Source organism: Sturnus vulgaris, chromosome 4 (assembly GCF_052056855.1).
Source record: "Sturnus vulgaris isolate bStuVul1 chromosome 4, bStuVul1.hap1, whole genome shotgun sequence".
NCBI lineage: Eukaryota > Metazoa > Chordata > Aves > Passeriformes > Sturnidae > Sturnus > Sturnus vulgaris.
Genome location: NC_142246.1, coordinates 11,624,297 through 11,646,324, shown reverse-complemented (window position 1 = coordinate 11,646,324; position 22,028 = coordinate 11,624,297). Strand labels below are relative to the sequence as shown.

The following is a 22,028-nucleotide window of genomic DNA, read 5'->3' as shown; positions in this document are numbered from 1 at the left end:
CCTTTGGTTGGTCAAATGGCACTCTAAGGGTCATGGGAATCTATTATTGGGTCAAAAGTAAAAATAATATAGGTGTTAAACTTTTATTGGTCTGCTTAGCTTTAAAAGGCCTAGAAACAGGCTCAGCTTAGAGCCATTTTTCCTACTTCTAGCAAGGAGCTAGAGGTACTGTTTTACTTTCTGTAATTTTTGACAAGATATAATAAACATCCAAGTCCAAACACGAGAAACTGTCTCAATCCCCTTTCTAATAATCCTGGCTGTGAACAGAAACAGACGAGACTGATGACAAACCACTAATTAGTGGTGCAAAGGCCAGCACACTCCTACAGTATAACACTGAGCGAGCACCTTCTCTGTAACACAGGAAAGTGAAAATGTCTTTTTGAAAGAGCAAGAAGAGGGGGCTAAGCAGTGATGTCCAGAAGTGTATTTATAACCACAGCCCTGCAAGGGAAGGTGGTCACCAAGCACACTGTCTCCTGATGATGTGCCAGCACAGGATGCTGATGTGCCAGCACAGGATGCTGATGTGCCAGCCCATCACCCTGTCAGGAGCAGCTGGAGAGGCACTGAACAGCAGCACAGGGAGCATGTGCTCAGAGCTGTTACCATGCTGAGCATACAGAACACTCCTCACTGAGCTGCTGCTAAAGAACCAGCCCCTGAGCTGCTACCCATGGTTCTTCTGCTTCTGATGGGCATGCAGGGAGACAAAACGAACCACTGCAAAAGCAAACACCCCAGAAACACTGTATGACAGTCACTGCTTGTATAGAGCAAGGCAGAATAACAGCAACAAAAAATTTCTCTCCTTTACATTCTCAGGTCTGTCTCAGTGTGTGCTTATGACACCAGTACAGCCAGTCCTCTCCCAAACCAATTCATAAATTTATTCCAATGAACACCTGAAATCTGCATCCTTTCCTACTTGCTTCACGTGGTATCTATCAACACTGAAGAACCGCAGCTAATAACATGATGTGTATATCATCACATTTTAACTTCAACTAGGATCCAGCTGGAGCATCTTAAGTTCCATTTTATAAACTTAGTTATATGTGAAGACCTTTCATATATAAATAATGGGAAACATTATGGATCAAGCTCTGAAAAACAAACACAGAACAAACTTGCCTTTGATACTTTTCAACATACCTTTCTATAATTAATTCATTTAGTGACTACTAAGCTAATGTAAAATCAATCTGTGATTATACAGCCAAATGCAAAAGCAGATGACAAAAAACATGAGCAAATTTCCAACTATTCACTGTTTAACTTCATTAAACCTGTTTTTCATTTAACAGTAGCAATGTCCCTGGTGTCAGGTATTTCTAAATTCTGCAATTAGTGGCTATTAAAACTTTCACTTATTGGCTGGATTTTACAGCCATCTTCAGCATTTCATTACCGTTATAGTACTATCTATGCTTACAGAAATTCTTCATGCTGCAGTCTTGGTGCAATGTGGGGTTAAGGAGAACCTAAGCCATCCTCTCCTCTCATTTATCAGGGGCTGGAGGATAGCCTGTCCACATCCAGCACATCCAGACCAGGCATTCAACTCCAGAGCCTCATGCCAAGTATATTGTTAGCTTTCATTTTCTTGCCAGCTCCCAGATATTTCCAATGTAGTGCCCACTTTTTGTCTTAAGAAGGAACCTTTCCCAAGGCCTTTTCTGTTCTGAAATTATTTTATTGACAGTCAGAAATTTCCTAAGGATTTCAAATAAAGATAAAACCATGATATTTTATAACTTAAACCCAATGTAAAAGAGCACCAGAATTTCCTAGAACTAAGAAAATTAATTTACCTTACTCATATTTTAATGGAAGGTGTCCCTGCCCACGACAAGACGGTTGGAACTAGATGATCTTTAGGGTCCCTTCCAACCTAAACCATTCTGTGATTCTATGATTCAAATGTTTTGACCTGCCCAGATGTTGAATAGATAGATATAAAATACATATAAAGACTTATCACAAAAACCTGGCAGTGGATGATAAGGAAGTATTTGACACAGACCACTACAGCCTTCTGCATGTCATCACAGACTGCATCACAATCCAGCAAAAAAAAAAGATCGAGTCATCTTCCTGTCCACTAATGATACAGAGAAAATTTGTCAATTATCTGTGTGCCAAAGTGTGACCTGTTGGTGTCAGTCACATGAAAAGATAGGCATATTCTCCAATTATTTCCTGTATGGTACAAATTAAACAGGAAAACTACTGAGAACTTTCATTAGCCTCCCAGCAAGTACATGTCTTTCAAAACAACTGCAGTCAAAAGAAAATCATCTATAGACCAATTTTGCAAGGCTGAACACCAGAGGCATCCATTCTTTAAATCTAATATTCCTTTGCCAGACAACATAGACTTTATACAGCAAATTCCAAGATGTGTGTAACTCTCAAATTGAGCCTGACCTCTTACTGTGGTCAGCTGATGGTTCAGCCTGTGGTTGGTCCAGGACCTCCTCAGCAAGACAGGAACATTCACAGGGGCCAAATGCACCAGCCAATCTGTTCCAGTGTTCACTGGAGAACCCAGATTCTCTCTCAAGTACTTAGTGCACTAGGAAGAAGCCACTGGATTTGTTCTCTGGGCACAATACCAAAAAAAGGATAAAGCTCAGCATTTGAAGGTGGAGGCAGCAAACAGCTGCAGCCCAACAAGGAGCACAAAAGAACCAGGAAGATACACACAGAAAAATTCCCCCCTGTCTTTGGGCAAAAGAAAAGACAGCTTTGAATTCTCCCAATTCAATATCTAAACTATATAAAAATCAAAATTGTAATAGTCTGTGCAACTGGATTAATATTCAATCAATGTCATGCTCAGATAAGACATTTGTTACGGATAATTCAAACAGAGGGGTATACTGTATACAAAGTCTTAAAATGTGAACTAACAGTACCACTCCAAAAACACCTTTAAATTGGTAACATGCTATATTATGAAAGTTATGTCCCTGTAGTGCAGGAAAGACACATGCAGGAGATAGAATATTTTCCCACCTAAAACAAAAAAACAAAGAGATATTCTGACCTCAAAAAACAGCCAGTTGGCACTGAGATTTCTTGCTCATTCCAACAGCTAGCTGAGACACCAGAGCAGATATAGAAATCTAATTATTAACTATCATTTAGAACAGTACTTACTGATCTATTTTTTTCCTTTGGATAATATAGATGTTATCTGATACTCAAAATCTATGCTTTGTTAGAACATAGTCTGTTTTCATTTTATGATTGTTGAGCATAAAAACTAAAATGATATTATGTGTCAAAAAGGAAGTTTTGATTTAGGTTTGCACTTTTCCATGGGTAGTAAAACCAAATAATGTTGTGTTGCCAACAATCCCATTGTTTTGCCACTGAAGGCAAGTTTGTGAATCTCAGGAGAGGCTGTTTCCCACCAAGCTGCAGACTCATAAGGAGCTGTCAACATCAAATGCCAGAGCCAGGCCAGAAGTCTCTTTTGATTAATTTTTTTTAAGAGCACTGGTGAAAAGATAGTCCAGAAGAGTGGGCACATATTGTAGTGTCACAACTACCCAAAAAGCAACAGAATCAAGAGTCAAATGACATCAAAAACGGTTAGTATACATGACTGTACCTTGGTCTATCATTTGGAAGATATAATTTATCAGTGCAAGCAGTGCAGCTTGTCTACTATATTTAGGGCTAAACCCAGATGGATTCAGTCAAGGAAATCTGAGGATTCTAGATGCCACCAGAGTCGCCTTGCGCACAAGCTTCCTTATAGCTTTCCCTAAAAAACAAAGAAATTCAAGACAAAAATGGTGAAAACTTTCCTCATCTAAAGATAATTTTTCAAGCAGGAACAAAACTGCTGACCCTGTAAGCAAGCAAGCACCTTGTTCTCCCAATCACTTTCAATAATAGAAAATACTTCCTCAGGGGACATTCCCAGACTTACAAAAGTGAGCTACAAACTGTGGCCCAGATCTTTCTAGCTCCTGTATTCACCTACATCAGTGCAATTAGCTGAGACTCAAGAGCTTCCTCTCTCATAATCCCAAAAGAAGTAGAAAGTAACTTTAGAATTACCAGCTCTAAGTCACTGAAATAATTAAGTACCTTGAAAATTCCTTAACGTGAAACCCATTGTATAGCTGTTGAAAGGATTCAACTCAGATTAATCAATTTACCCTCCATCAACAGTTCAAGAGAATGCCTGTTGAAGCAGTTTCAAGAAGCATTAGCTTCTTCAGTCAATAAAATTTAAAATGGAGCCCACAAAATCACTCTACAGGATCTAGAGAAGAGGTGCTCTTTCCCTTTTAAAGGCAGGATCTTCCTAATGAGAAAGAAAAAAGTGGTAAGGAAAATCACACAAGCATATAAATAAAATGCTCTACTTCATTGAAATAAACTGCATTTCCATCATCTGAATATAAGGAGAGGAAATTAAACAACTGGATTTTATATTAATATTGGTATTCAAACCGAAGTAGTCTGAAGTAGCAGCCTCATTCCAGGTCTGTATAGCATCAAAGAGAAAAACCTTATGGACCCATGAAGAAATATCTTCTCCATTTTAATTCACATCTTTCATTTCCCAAAAGCCTTTCTTTTCTAGGAGTTACATCAGAAAGGAAATACATGTAGGAAAAAAAGAATATTTATTATGCATTCCAGGTTGATTTCTTTGGTTATTTACACATACTTATATTCAAATTTGCAGAGCTTTGAAACTCAGAAAGATGAAGTGCTGTATCAAAGCAGTAATTTTTATTAAGGCATTTGTCATTATGTGAATCCAGTCCAGAGAGCAGCAATCCACTCAAGTTAGTTACTCAGGTGTGTATTTGCATGCACCATACTCTCATGAGAGAGTTTTCTTTCTACTTATATTTGCACTTTTAAAAGCAGTACTTTTAATAACCACTGAACCTGAATAAAGCCCACAGTATTCCTTTGGTGGAAATGAGGCAAGCTCTCTGGGTATGTAGACATCACATTTCTAATACATAATTTCCAAAATGAGTGGAGGTGCAATACTTACACCAGCAAGGGTCTGGTGTCCATCACCCCTTGCAGGTTCAGTTTAAGCAGTGCAGAACTATCAGCCTGTGCCTGCAACGTGTGAATTGTTAGCAAAGCACCACGGAGCAAGCCATGGCTTTGAACAACCGATCAGAGCACAGAGTATTCTTTATATAACCAAATTTCAGGACACTTCCCATCTCCCACATTGCACTTCCCTTAAAAAAGCAGAGCTCTACTAAATGAAATCCCACTCTTCAGGACTTGCCTGGCAAGCTGGGTGGCAAGTAGACATGAGGAATTATTAGCCAAGGGCAATTTCTAAGTGAAGTCATATAGGAATATACGCATACTTTAGGGAAAACACCAAAATTAATATCTTGCATAAATTACTCTTGAAAAAGTAATGAAATGCAAGGGGCACTGCAGAAATTGCTTTAAGAGCTTGAATATTCTTGTCTGCTTTCTGACTTAAGAATTTTAGATGCTCAACACTCTTTAGATTATACAATCAATTTTTCTTGAATCAAAACCCAATTAAGTTATTTCTACATCATCCATGCCACTACTGGAAGAACTAATCTAAGAATTTATTTACAGTAAACAATTATACAAAAACTCTGACAAGTCATATTTCTATTATTTCTCTGGAAGCCATTTGTTGAGGTTTTTCACATTTACATTTCAAACCATCATCCCTTAAAAAAGTCACTATATCCCTGACACCAAGTGAAAATCCAGACCAGGGACAATAATTGTCACTTAAATACTGACTTATGAACATTTTGATTTCATAATCACCTTCAGGATGTTTTCTAAGGTGTTTTAATATCCAGCACAGTTACAAACTAGCCTTACTTTCCATAATTGCCCTCCATGCATTTTTAATGCATGCCACTAAAAGACTATGTCCAAGAAACTCTCATATTCTGCTCTCCATCCTGTATCTATAAATTCATTTATAGACAAAAAATCAATATAAATGTTCCATGGTTGTTAGAATGCAAAAGCATCTGCCATACTCCAATGCTATAATGCCATAATGACTACTGGGCATTTGTATATATCTTGCAACTTAGCATATAGTTCTTTAACGTAAGTTAAAAAACACTTATAAATGATAAAAAGCTCATGTAACAATAAAAATCTCTACTGAAAATATCAGAAGATAAAATATCAGTGAACCCTGTCACTAAAATCACATTTGTCAAAAGAGGGTGTTCTTAAAACCATCTCCTGGATGTGAGGGTTTTATGTATTCATACATCCAGTGGCAACAAACAAATGTGAAACACCATATGTGTTAAATTTGACCATCCAAATCCAGAAACTCAAAACATAGTTGCTGATCCACCCACCCAGACTTTTCTAGAGTTTTCATTTAACTCAAAAAAATTAGGAGATTGTCCCATTAATATTTTTAAAGCACGAATTTGACCAAAAAAATTTAATAATGGACCTAAAAAGACTTTAGCCTGTTTAGCTACACAGTGAATGGGGAATAATCCATGTTCTACTTATTAGGATAGAGGAATCCCAGTGCAATGAATTAATACTTGCTCTGGATTATAAGCAAAGAAGAGTTTTACTCTTCCTTTTAGTTTGCTGTGATACAACTGGTTTAAGCTCTGCTTGTTTGCAGTTTGTTTTGGTTTTGCTTTGGGGATTTTTGGTACTGTCTTGGGAGTTGGATTTTTCATTGTTTCTTGAGCTGATGCAAATCTTCATCTTGATCTCTTGTAAAGTCATGTACCACATGCTTAGAAGAAACCTGTTTCCTGAACATCATTATGGCTTTACCATTCTACTTGACTATGTTAGTGGCTGCACAATGAGGTTTACCTGAGTGTCCAGTGACAGTGAGGAATTCAAACACTGAAACTGAGATATTGCAGATGTCTACAAGCACATGGTCTCTACCAGCATCATTAAACCCTCTCCAAGATTCAATTTCATCACTTAGTTATTATTCTTAGTCAAACCCCTGATAACTAGGAGGTGGTTTTGTTCACAGCAAGAGCAGAGATATCATTATTCACTGCCAGCATTTTACTCCACCGTGGGATATTATTACCTGCATACAGAAATGAAGGGGTAGCATGTAAGGCTCTGGGAGAGCAAACAAAAGCTCTCATGACACTTCTGGGAGGAAAAGGCAAAGGCTTCTTCAGAATATGCTCCTATCCACAGGGAAAGGACTATGCCCTTCGATTGTACAGAGAACACAGAAAAAGAAAAAACATTCCTAGAAGAAATCCTTTCTCTAGTTATTTCCATATTCAAATACGTGTTTCCACATACTCATCAGGTCCATATCTTGAACTTTTAGTATGTAGCCCCATCTTTTATAAATATAATTTCTAAACTGAAATCTAAAAGTTTCATTTTTGATATAGGCATGAGTTCAGCAGTAAGTTGTTTTTCCTAAAACAAGCTCTGTATTTTATTTGTCCTGCTGGTACAAAGCAGCCTGGGTGGGTAGGAGAACTACCTTACCTTCAAGCCAAGAAGCTTAAAACCTTTGGAAGACCAACCAAAGTCCATCTTCCTTTTTTTCAATAGTTCAACTCTCTCTCTGTCTAGGATGTCTTTCTTTTATCCTTGTAGCACTGCTAGCTACATGTCAGCATCATTAGAACTTTAAAATCCTCATAGATTATCTAGAAGCTGTCCGGAATTTTCCGATTAGCCAAACAGCAACACAAAAATTGAGCAGAAAAGCAGCAGTCTGGTAATTGTCTATAAGCAAATAATACTCTGTCAAAAACATACTACCTTTTAGTAACATCATGAAAAATTATCAAACATGGATACAGAATTTTAAAAACTAATAGTTGTTTAGCTATGAATTGCTGATAACTTTGGGTGAGAAAACAATATAGAGAAATTAGTTCAGTCATTCAATTTTTACCATAACCCTGGAAAAGAACAAGTGCTTTTTACCACCATTACTAGCATTTAGTTACACATCACAATGTATACCACAAACATAGATTGTAATATTTTCTTGTAACTCAGATTCTGCCATTCTCCCAACCTCTCTAGATTCTTCAAGCCATAAATATCTGCTCTTTTGATACAGCTCTAGCCTATGTGACCAATTTCTTATTCTGGGCTGAATCATTACAAAAGCCAGCTGATTGGTTAAAAATAAAAAAAGAATGCTGAATACCATAGCAACTGGCTTGCAGCCTTGCTAACATGCAGGAAGGATTTTTTACTTGAACAAGAGTTACAAGTGAAAACGCCAAAATCAGATCTGGCATAATATAAAAAACCCGATAGAAACATAGAAATTACTTGATCCCTCCCCAATCTCCTCGGTGCAATATCTTTTGTGCAACAGCAAATCTTCAGGTTCTTACTAAAACACAGATCAGACAGTAAATTAAAATGTGTGCCATGGTATTGAATCTACATATACATCAATACGTGACAGAATCTTTGCCAAAACAAATAGGATTAAATGCTGAAAAATCCAGTAATGGAAGCAAAACTATAATAGAGCTTAATCTCCAGTTTTAAATAATGGTCATATCACTCCATAACTAAAAGGATTTAAAGTTTCTAAAGAAATATCTCTAAATACAGATAATTTTTAGTGATTTAGTGATCACTTTCAGGAACATATCGAACTTAATGTCAATATCCTCTAAGAATTGCATCAAATCCATAAGGAATACATTTGAAGCAGCATATTGCTGTGGAATTACTACAAGAGTAGGTGTTCAGGGCAAGGTTTTGGCAGGGGTTGGGCTCTGTGGGAAGAGACCAGAAGCTTCCCTATGTTGGGCAGCCCCACTGCTGTCCCAAGCTGAGCCTACAAGTGACACTGGTGGCACCTCTGTGATAACATATTTAGGAAAGGGTAAAAAACCTGTTTGGCAGCTGTGAGAAAAGTAAGAAAACATGAGAGAACCAGCCCGGCAGATGCCCAGGTCACTGAAGAAGGAAGGGGCAAAGGTTCTGCAGAAATTCCAGAGCAGAAATTCCATTGCAGCCAATAGAGAAGACTGTGACAATGCAGGTTGTCCACCCACAGCCAATGGAAAACCACAGTGGAGCAAATATCCTCCCTGCAGCACATGGAGAACACCAAACCAGAGCATGAGGAGATGCCCTGAAGGAAACTGCAGCCCATGGAGAACCCAGGCTGGAAAAGACTCCTGGCAGGAGCCATGGCCCACGCAGGAAGCCCAGACAAGAAGAGATTTTCAGGCAAGAACTGTAGCCTGTAGGAGCCTCCCATTCCTGATGGACTGTACCCCGTGGAAAGGATTCCTACTGAAACAGTGGAGAAGGACCTGTGTTGGAAAAGTTCATGAGGGACTGTATTCCTTGAGTGGGATCTCATGGTGGAGCATGGGAAGAGCATAAGAAGGAACAGCAGATAGGAACTAAGAGTAACTCATTCCCCATTCCTCCCATACTCTGTTCAGGAGTGGCAGAAGGTGGCAGGAAAGTTAGGAAGGAAAGAGGGAAGTAGAATCTGGAAGAAGAGAGGGGTGAGGGGAAGGTTTTAGGTTTGATTTTTTTTTACCACTAACTTTCCGTATCTTTAATTAGCAATAAATTAATCTTTCTCTAGTCAAGCATGTTTTGCCTGTGACAGTAATTGGTGAAGGATGTCCTCTCCTTATGCTTCCATCTCACTTTCTTTCCTCGTGCTGCTGCAGAGGGGGAGTGAGAGAGCAGCTTGTGGGCACCTGGCAGCCAGCCAAGGTCACTCCACTACAGAGCTCTTGCATTTGGGGAAAAGAATAAATTTCTCCTCAGCAACTTAAGCTATGAAGTCTTTGCTTTGAAGTAGAGGCACCCATCTGTTCTAGGTCAGCTGTAATAGGTATTTACTGCATTGCACAGTGAAGAATCACAGCTCTGTCTCTTCTTCAGCCATGTTTAGGGTGGCCATTTGCCTGCATCAGATGCTCACAGTGTGGCTTTACAGGCCAGTGGAAATGTCAGCTCTGTTCCTCTTTGCCTATAATTTAGGAGGTATTCCAAACTTCCTATGAAGTATTATCAAGTGAAGGAAAGCTACAACACCCACAGCACTGCTTTAATATTAGGGTGAATTTTTAAACCAAATCAAAGTCCATAACTCCACAGTACCAAATTTATTTACTTGCTCTACAAGCATAATTTCTGAGCTTTCACTGGCATTATGGAGTTTTACAAGCCACCCACACCTATGACACTCCATGTATTTTTTGCCATTAAAATGATGGGAGGAGCCTTACTTTGAGTTCTTGAAAATAAGGGCCTTGTTTTCTATCAAGGAAATTAAGAACTATGGGGTATCATACTTGGTAATATGTTTTCTGTATCTGAAAATGGCCAAAAAATGTTTAAGGTCTTTTGACCCTCAAACTTATGCAGTCTTACAGGAACTTCATGTTCCCAAGAAACTCCTACATCAGAGACCATAGACCTTGAATTAACAAAATATACTTTGGTTTTGGGAGGTGATTCCATCATACTAGTAAATTGTTTGGCATGTTCTGTACATGTTGAAAATGGGGACGTTTCTGTTTTGTCTCAGATCTCTGATGTATCATAATTCAGATGTGAAATCAGCCTAATTTTAACCATACATCTGTGCTTGATCTGTACATGTCTCAAGATATGTTTGCATTTATAATATTTATATACAGGATGAATACAGGCTTTGTTAAACACTCTCTCCAAAAGTATGCATGTCTTTTATCTTCCAAAAGATACTTACTTTATTTCAAAGTCACACTTTCATTTACTTCACATTCCACAAAACAGTGAAAAAATTGCTAATTTGGTTCCACAAACAATAGATGTTAAAAGTAGAAATATGTAAAGCCACAACAGAGTCCAAGGAGCTTAGCAAAGCTACATTCAAAGTTTTAATTGCCCTTGATTTTAAAACATGTGATACTTCCCTTGCTTATCAGAATGCTTGTTGGGCTGATTTCCACAGAATGATCACTCTTCAGCATTTTTCATACTTTTGGAACAGGATTTTATGGTTAGCTTGTTTTGATTTACCTTTGTTTTGTTTACAGGGGATGTAGCAAGGAATTTTTTTTACTTGAGCTGCTACCCAGGAATTCACATCACCTGCTTTCTGAAAAAATATGAAATGGTACTCTGTGGTTACTATTACTCATGCAAGCACACTTTTTCCAAGAAAGAACAACACATAAATGCATGTCATGCTCCTGGAAGTACAGCCCTAGCACATACAAGATCAGATTTTGTTCTCATGCCAGTATTCCATTCAACTTATGTCAATGACAATCTATTCTGTTTCCTGAAAATGTAAATTTTCTCTCAAGAGTTTATAATCTTAAGTCGGAATCCAGAATGCCGAGGACAAGCCAGAAAAATGGTTATTCATTCTGCATACTTAAATGTACATACTCACTCTTGCCTATATAAGTTAGAAAAATGTGAATCAAGGGCAGTAACTTATTATAACAAAAAAAGTCAAACTCAAGGAGGACTGGAATACGAAACCTTCAGTGACCTCAGCTCTGAAACAATTTCCCCATGCTCAAATTGGCATGAAATCCATTTCAGTAGAGATCCAGTGACTGAAATACACAGAGACTTTGGGAGAGGGCAACACAAATGGCTCAGAATCCCAAAGACAATGCCAAGATTCTGTTACCCTTCATTTGCCTAGCAGAAAGGCATCATTTGAGTCTAAATACTTCCATTGTTCTTATTACAATTTATCATGACAAAATTATTATTATGACAAAATAATTATTTAATAGGATGATCAGAAATTTTAAAACTAACTTTTACCACCAGTTTCTTCATTAAAAAAAATAAATAAACTGTTTAGGAATACATATCTGCATGTCAGCCCAACCAATGAGTGTCTGGAAGCAACTCATTCATATGAAGGAAACTCAGTGGTAACACTGTGGAAACTGCTTCTCCTACTAAGCAGTACTGCTCATACATCAAGGGACCAGGAAAAAAGAACTCTTAAACACAAAAGAAGGCATCTTAGCACAAGCACAGTACATTTGTACACAAAATAATCTCCATGATTCCAATTCAGTTACAGAAAAACATCTAAACCATTAAACAGATGGGCAGCATGCTGAGTTTTATGTTATTACAACCTTTCAATGCAGGGCCTCATTCTTTCCCGTAATATTTAGATTTCTGAGTTCAACAGTGAGTTGATCAAGGCAGTTCAAGGTGTTCTGCAAACTAAAGATGTTTGCTTGGTTAATCTCAGAAGAAGCCATGTTAAATCAGGAATTTAAAACAGACAAGTCTATCCAAACACCTTGTCAAAGATCCCCTGCATTATGCACAAAATCAGAAATATGTAATATTACTCTCTGACAAGTTTTTCACCCTACTATGAAAATTATAAACTACAGCTAAGAAGTGAGTTAATCTACCAAAGGACACCTGTCAAATTTGTAGCTAAATAAGAACAAAGACTCTATTTTAGATCAGTGGAAAGTCTACATCTACACATGGGTCACTGGTATAGAAGACAGAGCCAGTATCACTTCATTCAGTTTTCTGCAGTCCAGTTAAAAAATACAAATGAAACAATGCACGCAATACAGTTACTGTGGGAGACACAGAAAAAGGAGAAACAAAGAAAGAAAAAAGGCTTTATTTTATTGTAGGTATTTAGGGTTTGTATTATCTCTGGGACATCTCAGACTAAATAACAACACTCACAACATGGACTGTCTATATGTACCACTTCCTCTGAGAGACAGATGTTTCAAAAAATTTTTATTCACTGCTTGTGAAGTTACAAAATACAATCAATGACCTGTAGACACCTTTATCACATTTGCTTTTTGTAAATTCCAAGATCCATTTTCATAAGGGATTCTTGTAATCAGCCATCTGGGATGAAAAAAGAAAAAAAATAAGTGACAGGTATCCCTACCTCCCAGTCCATCTCCAGAATCAACCTCACAGATGCTCTCCCCTTCCATATTGTCTTTAGGATGCAGCAGAAAGCAATATCTTCCTCAAATGATTTGCTCAGGCTCCAGAAGGAAGCTGAATCCACCCACTCTGCAGCCAGCAGGTGATATCTTTCAAATAAAAACATAAAAACAAAGCTATTGAGCCACCTCTGGTATACAAGAGATTCATTTAATTTCATTAAATTTCTCCCTTAAACACTCAACTTTTCAAAACTGTGTGTCAGTTCTACATCCAACATTGCAGCTCCTTATATCAATACAATCTCTTCAGTGGGTATCTGAGCTCCTTTTCCCTTTTAAATTCAATGGTGATTCACAGTTCAAACCCTCTACCCAATGTAAGGAGTTTACATCAGTCCAAATTGCAGGATACCATTAAGGTGGAAAGCCCCAGCAGAGATTCCTGCTCATTCACGTGGCTGGAGAGGACTAGGAGCAATATATATATGTATATGTGGATATATATCCACATGATTAGCTCTCCTCTGGCACACTGTGAGTACTGTGAAACCAAATTACAAGCAGTTTGCAAAAAACTACACAGACTGAAAACACACAGCTCATGTGGGTTCACTTTCTTACAACTCCTAGGGTTATTTTAAGTATAGGTAGAGAGAGAGCATCTCAGTTTAGCAATGGATTTGATTTGCAGATGAGTATAAAGAAGTAAAGTGTAAAGATGGGTGTAGACAAAAGAATAAACCCATCTCATGTTGTATTTAAGAGAAGGACAATAAGGGAGCAAAATTTCTTTCCCTTATATTGAGCCTAAATAGCTGATTATTTTCCTATTACTGTCCTGTGTAGATAGTTTTTACCAGCACCTTCTCTTTCTGAATAAAAGAGAAATAACTGTCAATTAATTCAAATAAGTACTAAGGAGACAGGAAACATCCTCACATTAGTGCCTTTGAGAGGCAAAAACAGACAAAAAGCAATCAGAACAGCATGGAGTTACTAGATTAGTTTTGCAGCAAGTGGAGAACTATCATGTGTTACATGCTCATAATCTAGACAGCAAAGCAAGAATGAGCTCCAACATCTAAGTGGAAGATTTGCAGTATGGTTGTTTTTAAGAAAAAGGAAAACAGAAACAAAAATGCATTCAAAAAGAGCTCTCTGCCACAAATGAACTCAGGCCAAGAACAGAAAACACAATGAGAGAACATGATCAAGTATATGAATGATGTGATACATTAAACTGTTCAGGTATCATTAGTAACTTTGAGCTAGTCATGGAGCAATGTGTTAGCCATTTCCTTGCCAGTTTCAAATGAACAAATAACTAATTTCTACTTGCAAGCCTATGGCCTTCTCTTTTGCTTTTCCATGTCACTAGGAAAGCATTCAAGCTGTTCCATGCAACCGTGTCTTATTGAAGGTATGGAAAAGGGAAAAAAAATTTGTATTCATATCAATTGCCCTGCATTCAACATGAATTCCCTTCTTCAACTTCCTATCACAAGAAAACAATAAATACTATAAACAAATCTGTATCCAGACATCAGGTAAAAGAAAATCAATAGTTCAAGTACTATGTCATTTAGTTGATAAAAAGAAGTGCATACCTAGAAGTCTCACACCAGATGAACTCTATTTCTTCAGCTTCCTCAAGCGTCTCTCTCAGCATTTGCATGTTTTTGTTGATTTTCTGCTGGTTGAGCCAGTGTAGGTGTATGCCATGTAACAGAACATGCATGGCACTGTAAAACACTGAGCAGAATTCCAGAGGAGTGAAAGTTGTGTAGTACAGCCGTCTTACACTGCTGATGCTTCATCTTAAACTTGAATTGGCAATTCCAGGTACTCTTCTGAACCCATCTGCATGTTTTTCAGAAGGTGGGCTACTGCAGTTTGCCAAAGAGCAGACTCAGAAAGGATCCATCATAATGCTGATTTTTAGTGATGAAGTATCCATTGCAAAAATTTGGTAAAAAAAAATAAACCCATACTCCTTATTTAAAAAATATTAACATACTTACCAAATAAATAAATGGAATACAACAGTAATAGTATCAAACTCTGGCTGTGTATTTACACCTGAAATATGTATGCTCCAAATGCTGAATTAGGGTGCTAAGAACATTTGCAATCATAGTTCCTGTATATAAAAGCAAACGCCCTCAAGCAATGAATATTGGATTCCCATGATCAAAGTTCTACTGTCAATGTCATGGGATTTAGTACTCTTTTTCTAGACAAATAGATCAGATGAACAACTAACCATAATTTTAAGAAGTCAGCCACAGCCCTTCAAATGTAAGAACTTTTCTTGCAAGTTTGCTTTTGGAAAGGTCACCGTGTTCTGCTCAGATCTGGTTTTTTATGATGAATGCTACAGTCCTCCTACACAGTAATACAGAAACAAGTTTGTATAAGATAACTGACCAAAGGACATTCTGCACTGTCTAGAAACTAAACATTACATTTTTGCCTTGGCCTTATGCCTGCATATGTGGAGAATAAATAATCTGTGCCCAGCATAAATGCCCACTTCTACATCTACTTAGACACAGCTGTTGCACAGCCTAATGTGTTCACTTGTCTGTAAACAAAAACGTGTGTCCTTATGAAAAATCCATCAAGTGTCTTATCCATTTTTGTCTTATACTGATCAACTAAATGAAGTCTGCATGCCTTTATTAAAACCTGCAGATGTAGAAAGGACTAAATTTCAGGACAGTCAACACATAAGGGCTGATTACTAAAATTAAGTATCAGCACTGAAAAAATACAAGCATTTCAGTGCAAGATTACTAAAACAGTATCTGGAATCAAAGTCTCCGCTGCCTAGTTAGAAAATTACTATTATTATTCTTACCAAAACTGAGATTAAAAGAAGATAAACAGAAGAAAACCTGCTCTTAAATAATTTATTATTTTATATAAATTTCACTGTGAAACAAATTAATTGTTGTTACATGCTCACTGTCTCTTCCCATTTGGCATCTGCATTAATATTGCTTTTAATAGCATTTCACTCACAGCCGAACCTTTGGGGAGGTGGGGGGAAGGCATGGTTAGCAGACATGAAACCCCCTATTGTTCTGTTCTCTGGCTATGAAAACTTTTAATTAAATACTGAAAGCAAAAGGATGCAACAGTACTGAAATCTAGAGCTGCTCAAATGTAATCACAGCAATGGAGTAACCACAGAGGTGGAATTCTTAGCAAAGAACTGCTTCATGCTTGGCTGTGTGTTTACCTCTTACACAAGAGAGAGAAAAACCTGGAATGGTTCAAGTCAGCCTTTCCACAAAGGAAAAGATTCCACAGTAGAGAAGCAGAGAAGCACAGGAGAATGAGGTATGAGTAGAGTTGTTTTAAAACAGAAAGCAGCAACAAGTTCGATATTTTTAAATTACAGCGCATTTGAAACCTAATTACAAGACTCTTTTGGTCATGTAGTTTCATTGTTTGAAGTTTCTTGATCATCTTGCTCATTCAAATCCTTCTCCCTACTAAGATCATACAGTATGTCCCATTTTTCCACCATCAAAACAGAATAAAGCCACACATGACCCAACCATCATTTGGTGCTGTCATCTGGTTCTTGATGAAAATGCTATCATCAGAGGGGAAAAAAACAGTGAATGTGTTTAATTAAGTCTTAGAAAAGATACATCTGGTGTTGAGGGAACTCAACACTGAAGGAGGCTCAGGAAGAGTCTCAGCAAGTGCAGTTGTTCACAATTCTACCTCAGTGTTCTTCACAGAAGCACCCATGCCAGAGCAAGGCAGTGGGCAGTGGAAAGATGAAATGAGGAATGCATAACTACTTGCATGATATCTTTTTTCTCTCAGAGTGGTTAAAAAAGCCTCAGCGCTGTTTTAACCCAAGCCAAGGGGTTATGTTGCCAAGCAGATGTGCAGAAGAAAGAGCAATAGTAATTACTGTAATTAGTCACCTTCTTCAGACCAGAGCCTGGCTCCAAGTGCTGTACAGTGGGGTGCAGAGAAATTGCATATGCATCCAAAAAAGCCCAATCAAATGTAAATGACTGCAGTCCCTTGATCTTTCTGAAATGATGTGGTTCGCCCTCCGGCTGCAGACATTGGATTTTGCAGCATTAATCCCCACAAATGTAACGTAATACTACCACTGGAGTACATGTACATTTTGATAACAACATATGAAGAAGCACAAATTGTTTTACAAAAATCAGAGTATGATAAGAATATTTAATTTTGCTCACGTTAAACCTTCAGGGAACTTGACAAGTTTAATTCTCCAATTAAAGTCAGAAAGACCACAGTTTTCTGCATTTCAAATCAAGTGCTGAAATAACAAACATGCCAGAATTAAAATGCAAAGGAAAGACTCAAGTCACAAAATCACAGAATCTTTTAATGGTAGTGCTTGGAAGGGACCTTGAAGATCATCTAGTTCCAACTGCTTGCCATGGCCAGGGATATCTTCTACAGACCAGGCTGCTCAGGGCCCTATCCCTGTCTCTGAATGCTTCCAAGGCATGAGGCAACCACAACATCTAGGAGCAATCTGTTTTAGTGTCTCACCACCCCCACAGAGAATAATTTCTTCCTAATATTCAACCTAAACCTTCCCTCTTTCACGTTAAGGCCATTACCCCTTGTCCTGTCCATATATAGCCTTGCTAGAAGGGGCTCCCTTCAAGTACTGGAAGGACACAACGAGGTCACCCCAGAGCCTTCTTTTTTCCAGGAACACAACCTCAATTTTCTCAGCCTCTCCTCACAGGAGAGGTGCTCCAGCCCTCTGATCACATCTTTGGGTGCCCAAGTCACCACAGTAGCACATTTCTCTGCTACCTCAAACACTCAAACACATGTATTTGAGTAGTCTCAAATACATGTTGTTAGTGCACCTTTTCAAACAGAATTTTTCACAACTGATTCCTACATAAGCCCAAACTTCTAGGCTGCCACTAGACAGACATTGCTCAAGTGTACACAATTAACTCCTGCCCATAAATCTTTCCTGCCTCTGGAGAGGTTATGCTTCTCTAAGTTTACCATCAAATGGATCTACAACGAATTATCAGTGACCTCTCTTTAGTAGTCCTGTGTCTCTGCAGGCAGCCAACCTCACACAAGGACTCCTGCTAAGCTAGTTATTTTTGCTTTCTCTTTATTTCACTCATTTGTTGTAGGAATTTATTCAAAGTTAATGAATCAGTCCAAAATTCTCATACATATTTCAGTGTTTTCTAAAAAAAGAGATCTACATTTTAGAAATGGGCATAAATCTTGTATTCAGTCAGGCATGACCATGCTTGAGTTGTCCTGCAGTAATACAATAACAACAAGCCTTCCTGACTACCAGATTTGATAATCGTAATTCCTTCCTAACAAGGCTTTCCGAGAAAGTCTGAGTTGAATTGAATCACTGTATTTCACCACAAAGCTGCATTTTTTGAGGTATCTCCATATGGAAATCTCAATGAAGTCAAAAGGAAGTTTGTTATAGACGTGAGCATTTTAAAAACTGACAAAATCCTCACTTTCCAATACATTAAAATAAGCTGCCACTCAAAATTTTGCAAAATATGGTCAAGTGCTAAGCAGTTTGCTGGAAACAGCCATGAAAGGAGATCTCAGCATTCTAATCCTGCAAAATACAGTTCAGGGAGGGGATAGAGACCATTACCAACACATGAATTTCACAACTTTATTCCTCAAAAATATCCATCTGAAGTGGCAAGAGGAGTGACTTCTCAGGTACTTCATTTCCATACACATTTTCCTTAATAAAGTTTATATTTCAAACCCTTACCTGTTTTACTCACCAAACTGTTTTACTGCTCCCATCACACAGTACTTTGCTTTCCAACTACTTTTCTTTACATACACATTTTGAGAAAGTTACTTCGTGCACTAATGTGCAAAAGGGTTGGCAATTCAGATATTGTTTTAGCAGAACAGAGCACCACAAAACCCTTGACACACTACTCCCTTTTATGCCAGTGCCATAACGTACAGTGTGGGCTGTGCACTGCAAAAAAATCCCCATCAAGCTAACACAATATTCTCTGTTATCTTAGAAAAATAATCTTGCAATTTGGTTCCTCTGCTAATAGCAGAAACAGTAGCTATGACACATGCAGAAACAATAGAGGCCAAGCTAGTGTTTTTTAATGCCACCTGATGATGTTTATAGTGATCTGGAAAGAAATTACATATTATGGTTTCTGTTCTAGGCATACTAATTCAATAACAGAGGGCAGGATATTATATCAGAAATGTTTTCTTCAAAGATGTGCCTAAGAAGCCAATTTCTCCAACTTGAGATTTACTATGTAGTCAGTACAATCTGTATATTGCTGAAAAGATTCATAAAAGAGTGAATTTGACATTTACACAAGTTGATTTCTGCAGTTTAATTCTACTACTGTTACCAACACAAAGCACACCTTAAAAGCAAAACCCAACATGACAACCCACAAAGAAAAACATAAAAACACCCCCAGAACACATATCCTTGATAAGATGAATTTTCAGTTCAGTCTAAATATAGTCTTCAGTTTTAAAAAAGTGTGTTTCACATTAGAGACAATGTTAATAAAACAGCAGGATTTTTCTGTTTCTCATAGGACTGTCTGTTTCTAAAGAAGTTAAGCTATATTTTATTTTGAAACCCACATTCCTATTGCAATTAGCAATGTCTCTAGAAGCCTATACTACAAAAAAGAACTAATCAAAACGTGATTTGATGGAAACTGTACAGGAAATCTGAATTTAAAAGATAAAGTCGTAACAAGAAAGAACAAGTGAAATAAAAGCCCCACTGTCTTTATTATTGGCATAGTTTTACTTAGCAGTTTGCAGCACAAAACCAATTTGCTTTCCTTAAGTTTTAGCTGGAGGTCTAAATGAAGCATGCAATACATACAGAGTATTTTCTCATTTGTTTTAACATTAATTTTCAAGACAGTGTTGAAAAGCTGAATTCATACCCAGTTGTAGTTTTTATAACCAACCAAGAGAAATTTAGTTTATATGCTAGAGCAACTGTGGAAATCAATTCTTAATCTATGACCTTGCTTACCACGGCTTGAAGCCTTGCAATAAATAAATGCCTTGAGCCACACATAAGAAACATTTGGTGAATCAGAGACAAATAACACAAATCTATATGTGTATATATAGTATTAGAAAGGTCATATAAAATACAATATAGGCTTTTTTCTTGCTCTAACATAATAATATTTGAAAGGCAAGATCTGGTAATTGCCTGCATTAATATCCAGGTGGCGAACAGTCACTAGAACCTATTTTCTTTTCAAATTACAATGTTTATCCTTTTAGACAACTTCTTGTGGCTCATCTTTTTTTTTAGCATGGAAAATGCTAGAATGCTTAGAAATCTTGAAAATATTTTCTTTGTCCCACCATATGAAAAGTCTTTCTCTAAAGCACATTTAAGCTTTCTTGTGAACACTGTGAAGTGTTTCATCACTAACAACAGGAAAACAAATGTCAGAGCTCATGTGTTAACCTCCACTTAGGTACAATTACCCTCTTTTATAAGCTGAATCTCTCAAATCCTCACCCCATATGTTATTACTTATTTCTCACTGGAGTATATGCTAAAATAAAAAATAATCTATAGTAATGTCTCCTTATTAATATTGCACCATTAAAATTAACCAAGAAATCCTTGTAAACAAATCTGTACCTCCTTAAAAACACACCTTCCATTCTTGATGTACTTGACTGACTGCAGATTTTAAAATCAAGTAGAACAACATAGCGCTAGTTCAGCTAATTTCCCTCTCTTGATTGTCTCCTTCCTGAAACACTGAAATTCAAATGTGATTGTGACTGACAGTCCTTTTGAGATTAGCATGGCATTATTAGTCTGCACAGCAGGTGACCAAAGTAACTGCTGGAAAGGTTGCCCTTATTTTAACCCTAAAGGATGTAATCTAATATGAAAAGAAAGAATTTGGAGGCTCACGATTACCCTTGATTTGGAATTGTACAAAGAAACCAAAGCAGAACGAAGACTTGTTTCCTTTAAATAAGAGTTGCAGTCAAGGTAGATCATTAGGTGCTTTCTAACGTTACATTTTCACAGATCCTGTAATACTTGATGTTCAGAAGAAAAGTTAGACTTATGCTGAAATTATCAGGCTCATCTTACTTCATTCTACCTGTGAGCATGGGCACATCCAATTAAGATCCACAAAAGAACTCAGGAGACTTCTGAACTTCTGTCCTCAATGTATGGATTTATTCCAGTCTAAGGGCAAGTTTTACAAATATGATACCAAGTATATATTGGTCAGAACTGATGTCTGGAAACAGAGAAACTTCCCAGAGGAACACAACTGTTTTCATACTGAAAATTAAGCTGTGTTTGACTCTACCCCAGAAGAGACTACTCTTACCAACAGCTAAAGAAGAGCAGGAGGAAGCACCATCTCATGCATGCTTTTCTCAGAGCACGAATTTTTGACCTTTTTGATACCTAGCTGGAGTGACACTCGCATTGCAAACTGAAGCCACTCAGGTGACAGCGGTATTCTGCAGATATAAAATCACATCCAGCTCTCACCTTCCCAAATATTCAGCGAATGACACCAGGCAGAGCTGCCCAGAGCGGTTGGTGGGAATGGGCAGCTGTGAGCACGGGAAGCAGGGAAGCTGCAGAAGTGGGGAAGCACTCACAGCCTTCCTGGGCTCACAGCCTTCCTGGGCTCACAGCCTTCCTGGGCTCACAGCCTGCAGCCCCTCCCTGACCAGGAACCTCAGCACCAGGGACCCCCAGGCCATACCCAGCTCCTGCCATGTCCCATGGGCACTGTAAATCGCTTTGCAGGGTGCAGGCTTAAAGGCAGGTTGTTCTAACTGTAAGAGAGTTGCTTGGTGTATTAATTTGCCTTGGCAGAAACTACTTCCCCATCAACAGAGCCACAAATTTACATTACAATATGGAGCTGCATATAACCAATGACCCTTACAAAACAAGTTAAGATTTAATATTTGTGAAACAAAGCAAAGAATTCACTGGTGGCTTTGTATCAGCATAAATGACTAATTACTTTAATCAGGAAGCTCAAAAGATAATGAACTTGA

At 37.8% G+C, this 22,028-nt stretch overlaps 1 protein-coding gene across 12 annotated transcripts in view; it reads right to left on the bottom strand.

Moving 5' to 3' along the window:
* Window positions 1-22,028, bottom strand: part of PPP2R2C (protein phosphatase 2 regulatory subunit Bgamma) — a 191,262-nt gene that overhangs the window by 82,147 nt on the left and 87,087 nt on the right. For 3 of the 12 annotated variants that reach the window (XM_088163108.1, XM_088163107.1, XM_088163109.1), the window contains one exon: window positions 12,926-13,076. The exons of 5 other annotated variants lie outside the window; for them this stretch is intronic. In XM_088163108.1, coding sequence (XP_088019234.1) covers window positions 12,926-12,974 — 49 coding nt within the window. In that variant the 5' untranslated portion in view covers window positions 12,975-13,076. Of the gene's footprint in view, window positions 1-3,625; window positions 3,782-12,925; window positions 13,077-14,536; window positions 14,858-22,028 lie in introns of those variants that run through there. 4 more of the 12 variants (XM_088163111.1, XM_088163113.1, XM_088163112.1 and 1 more) reach the window with 3 other exon arrangements.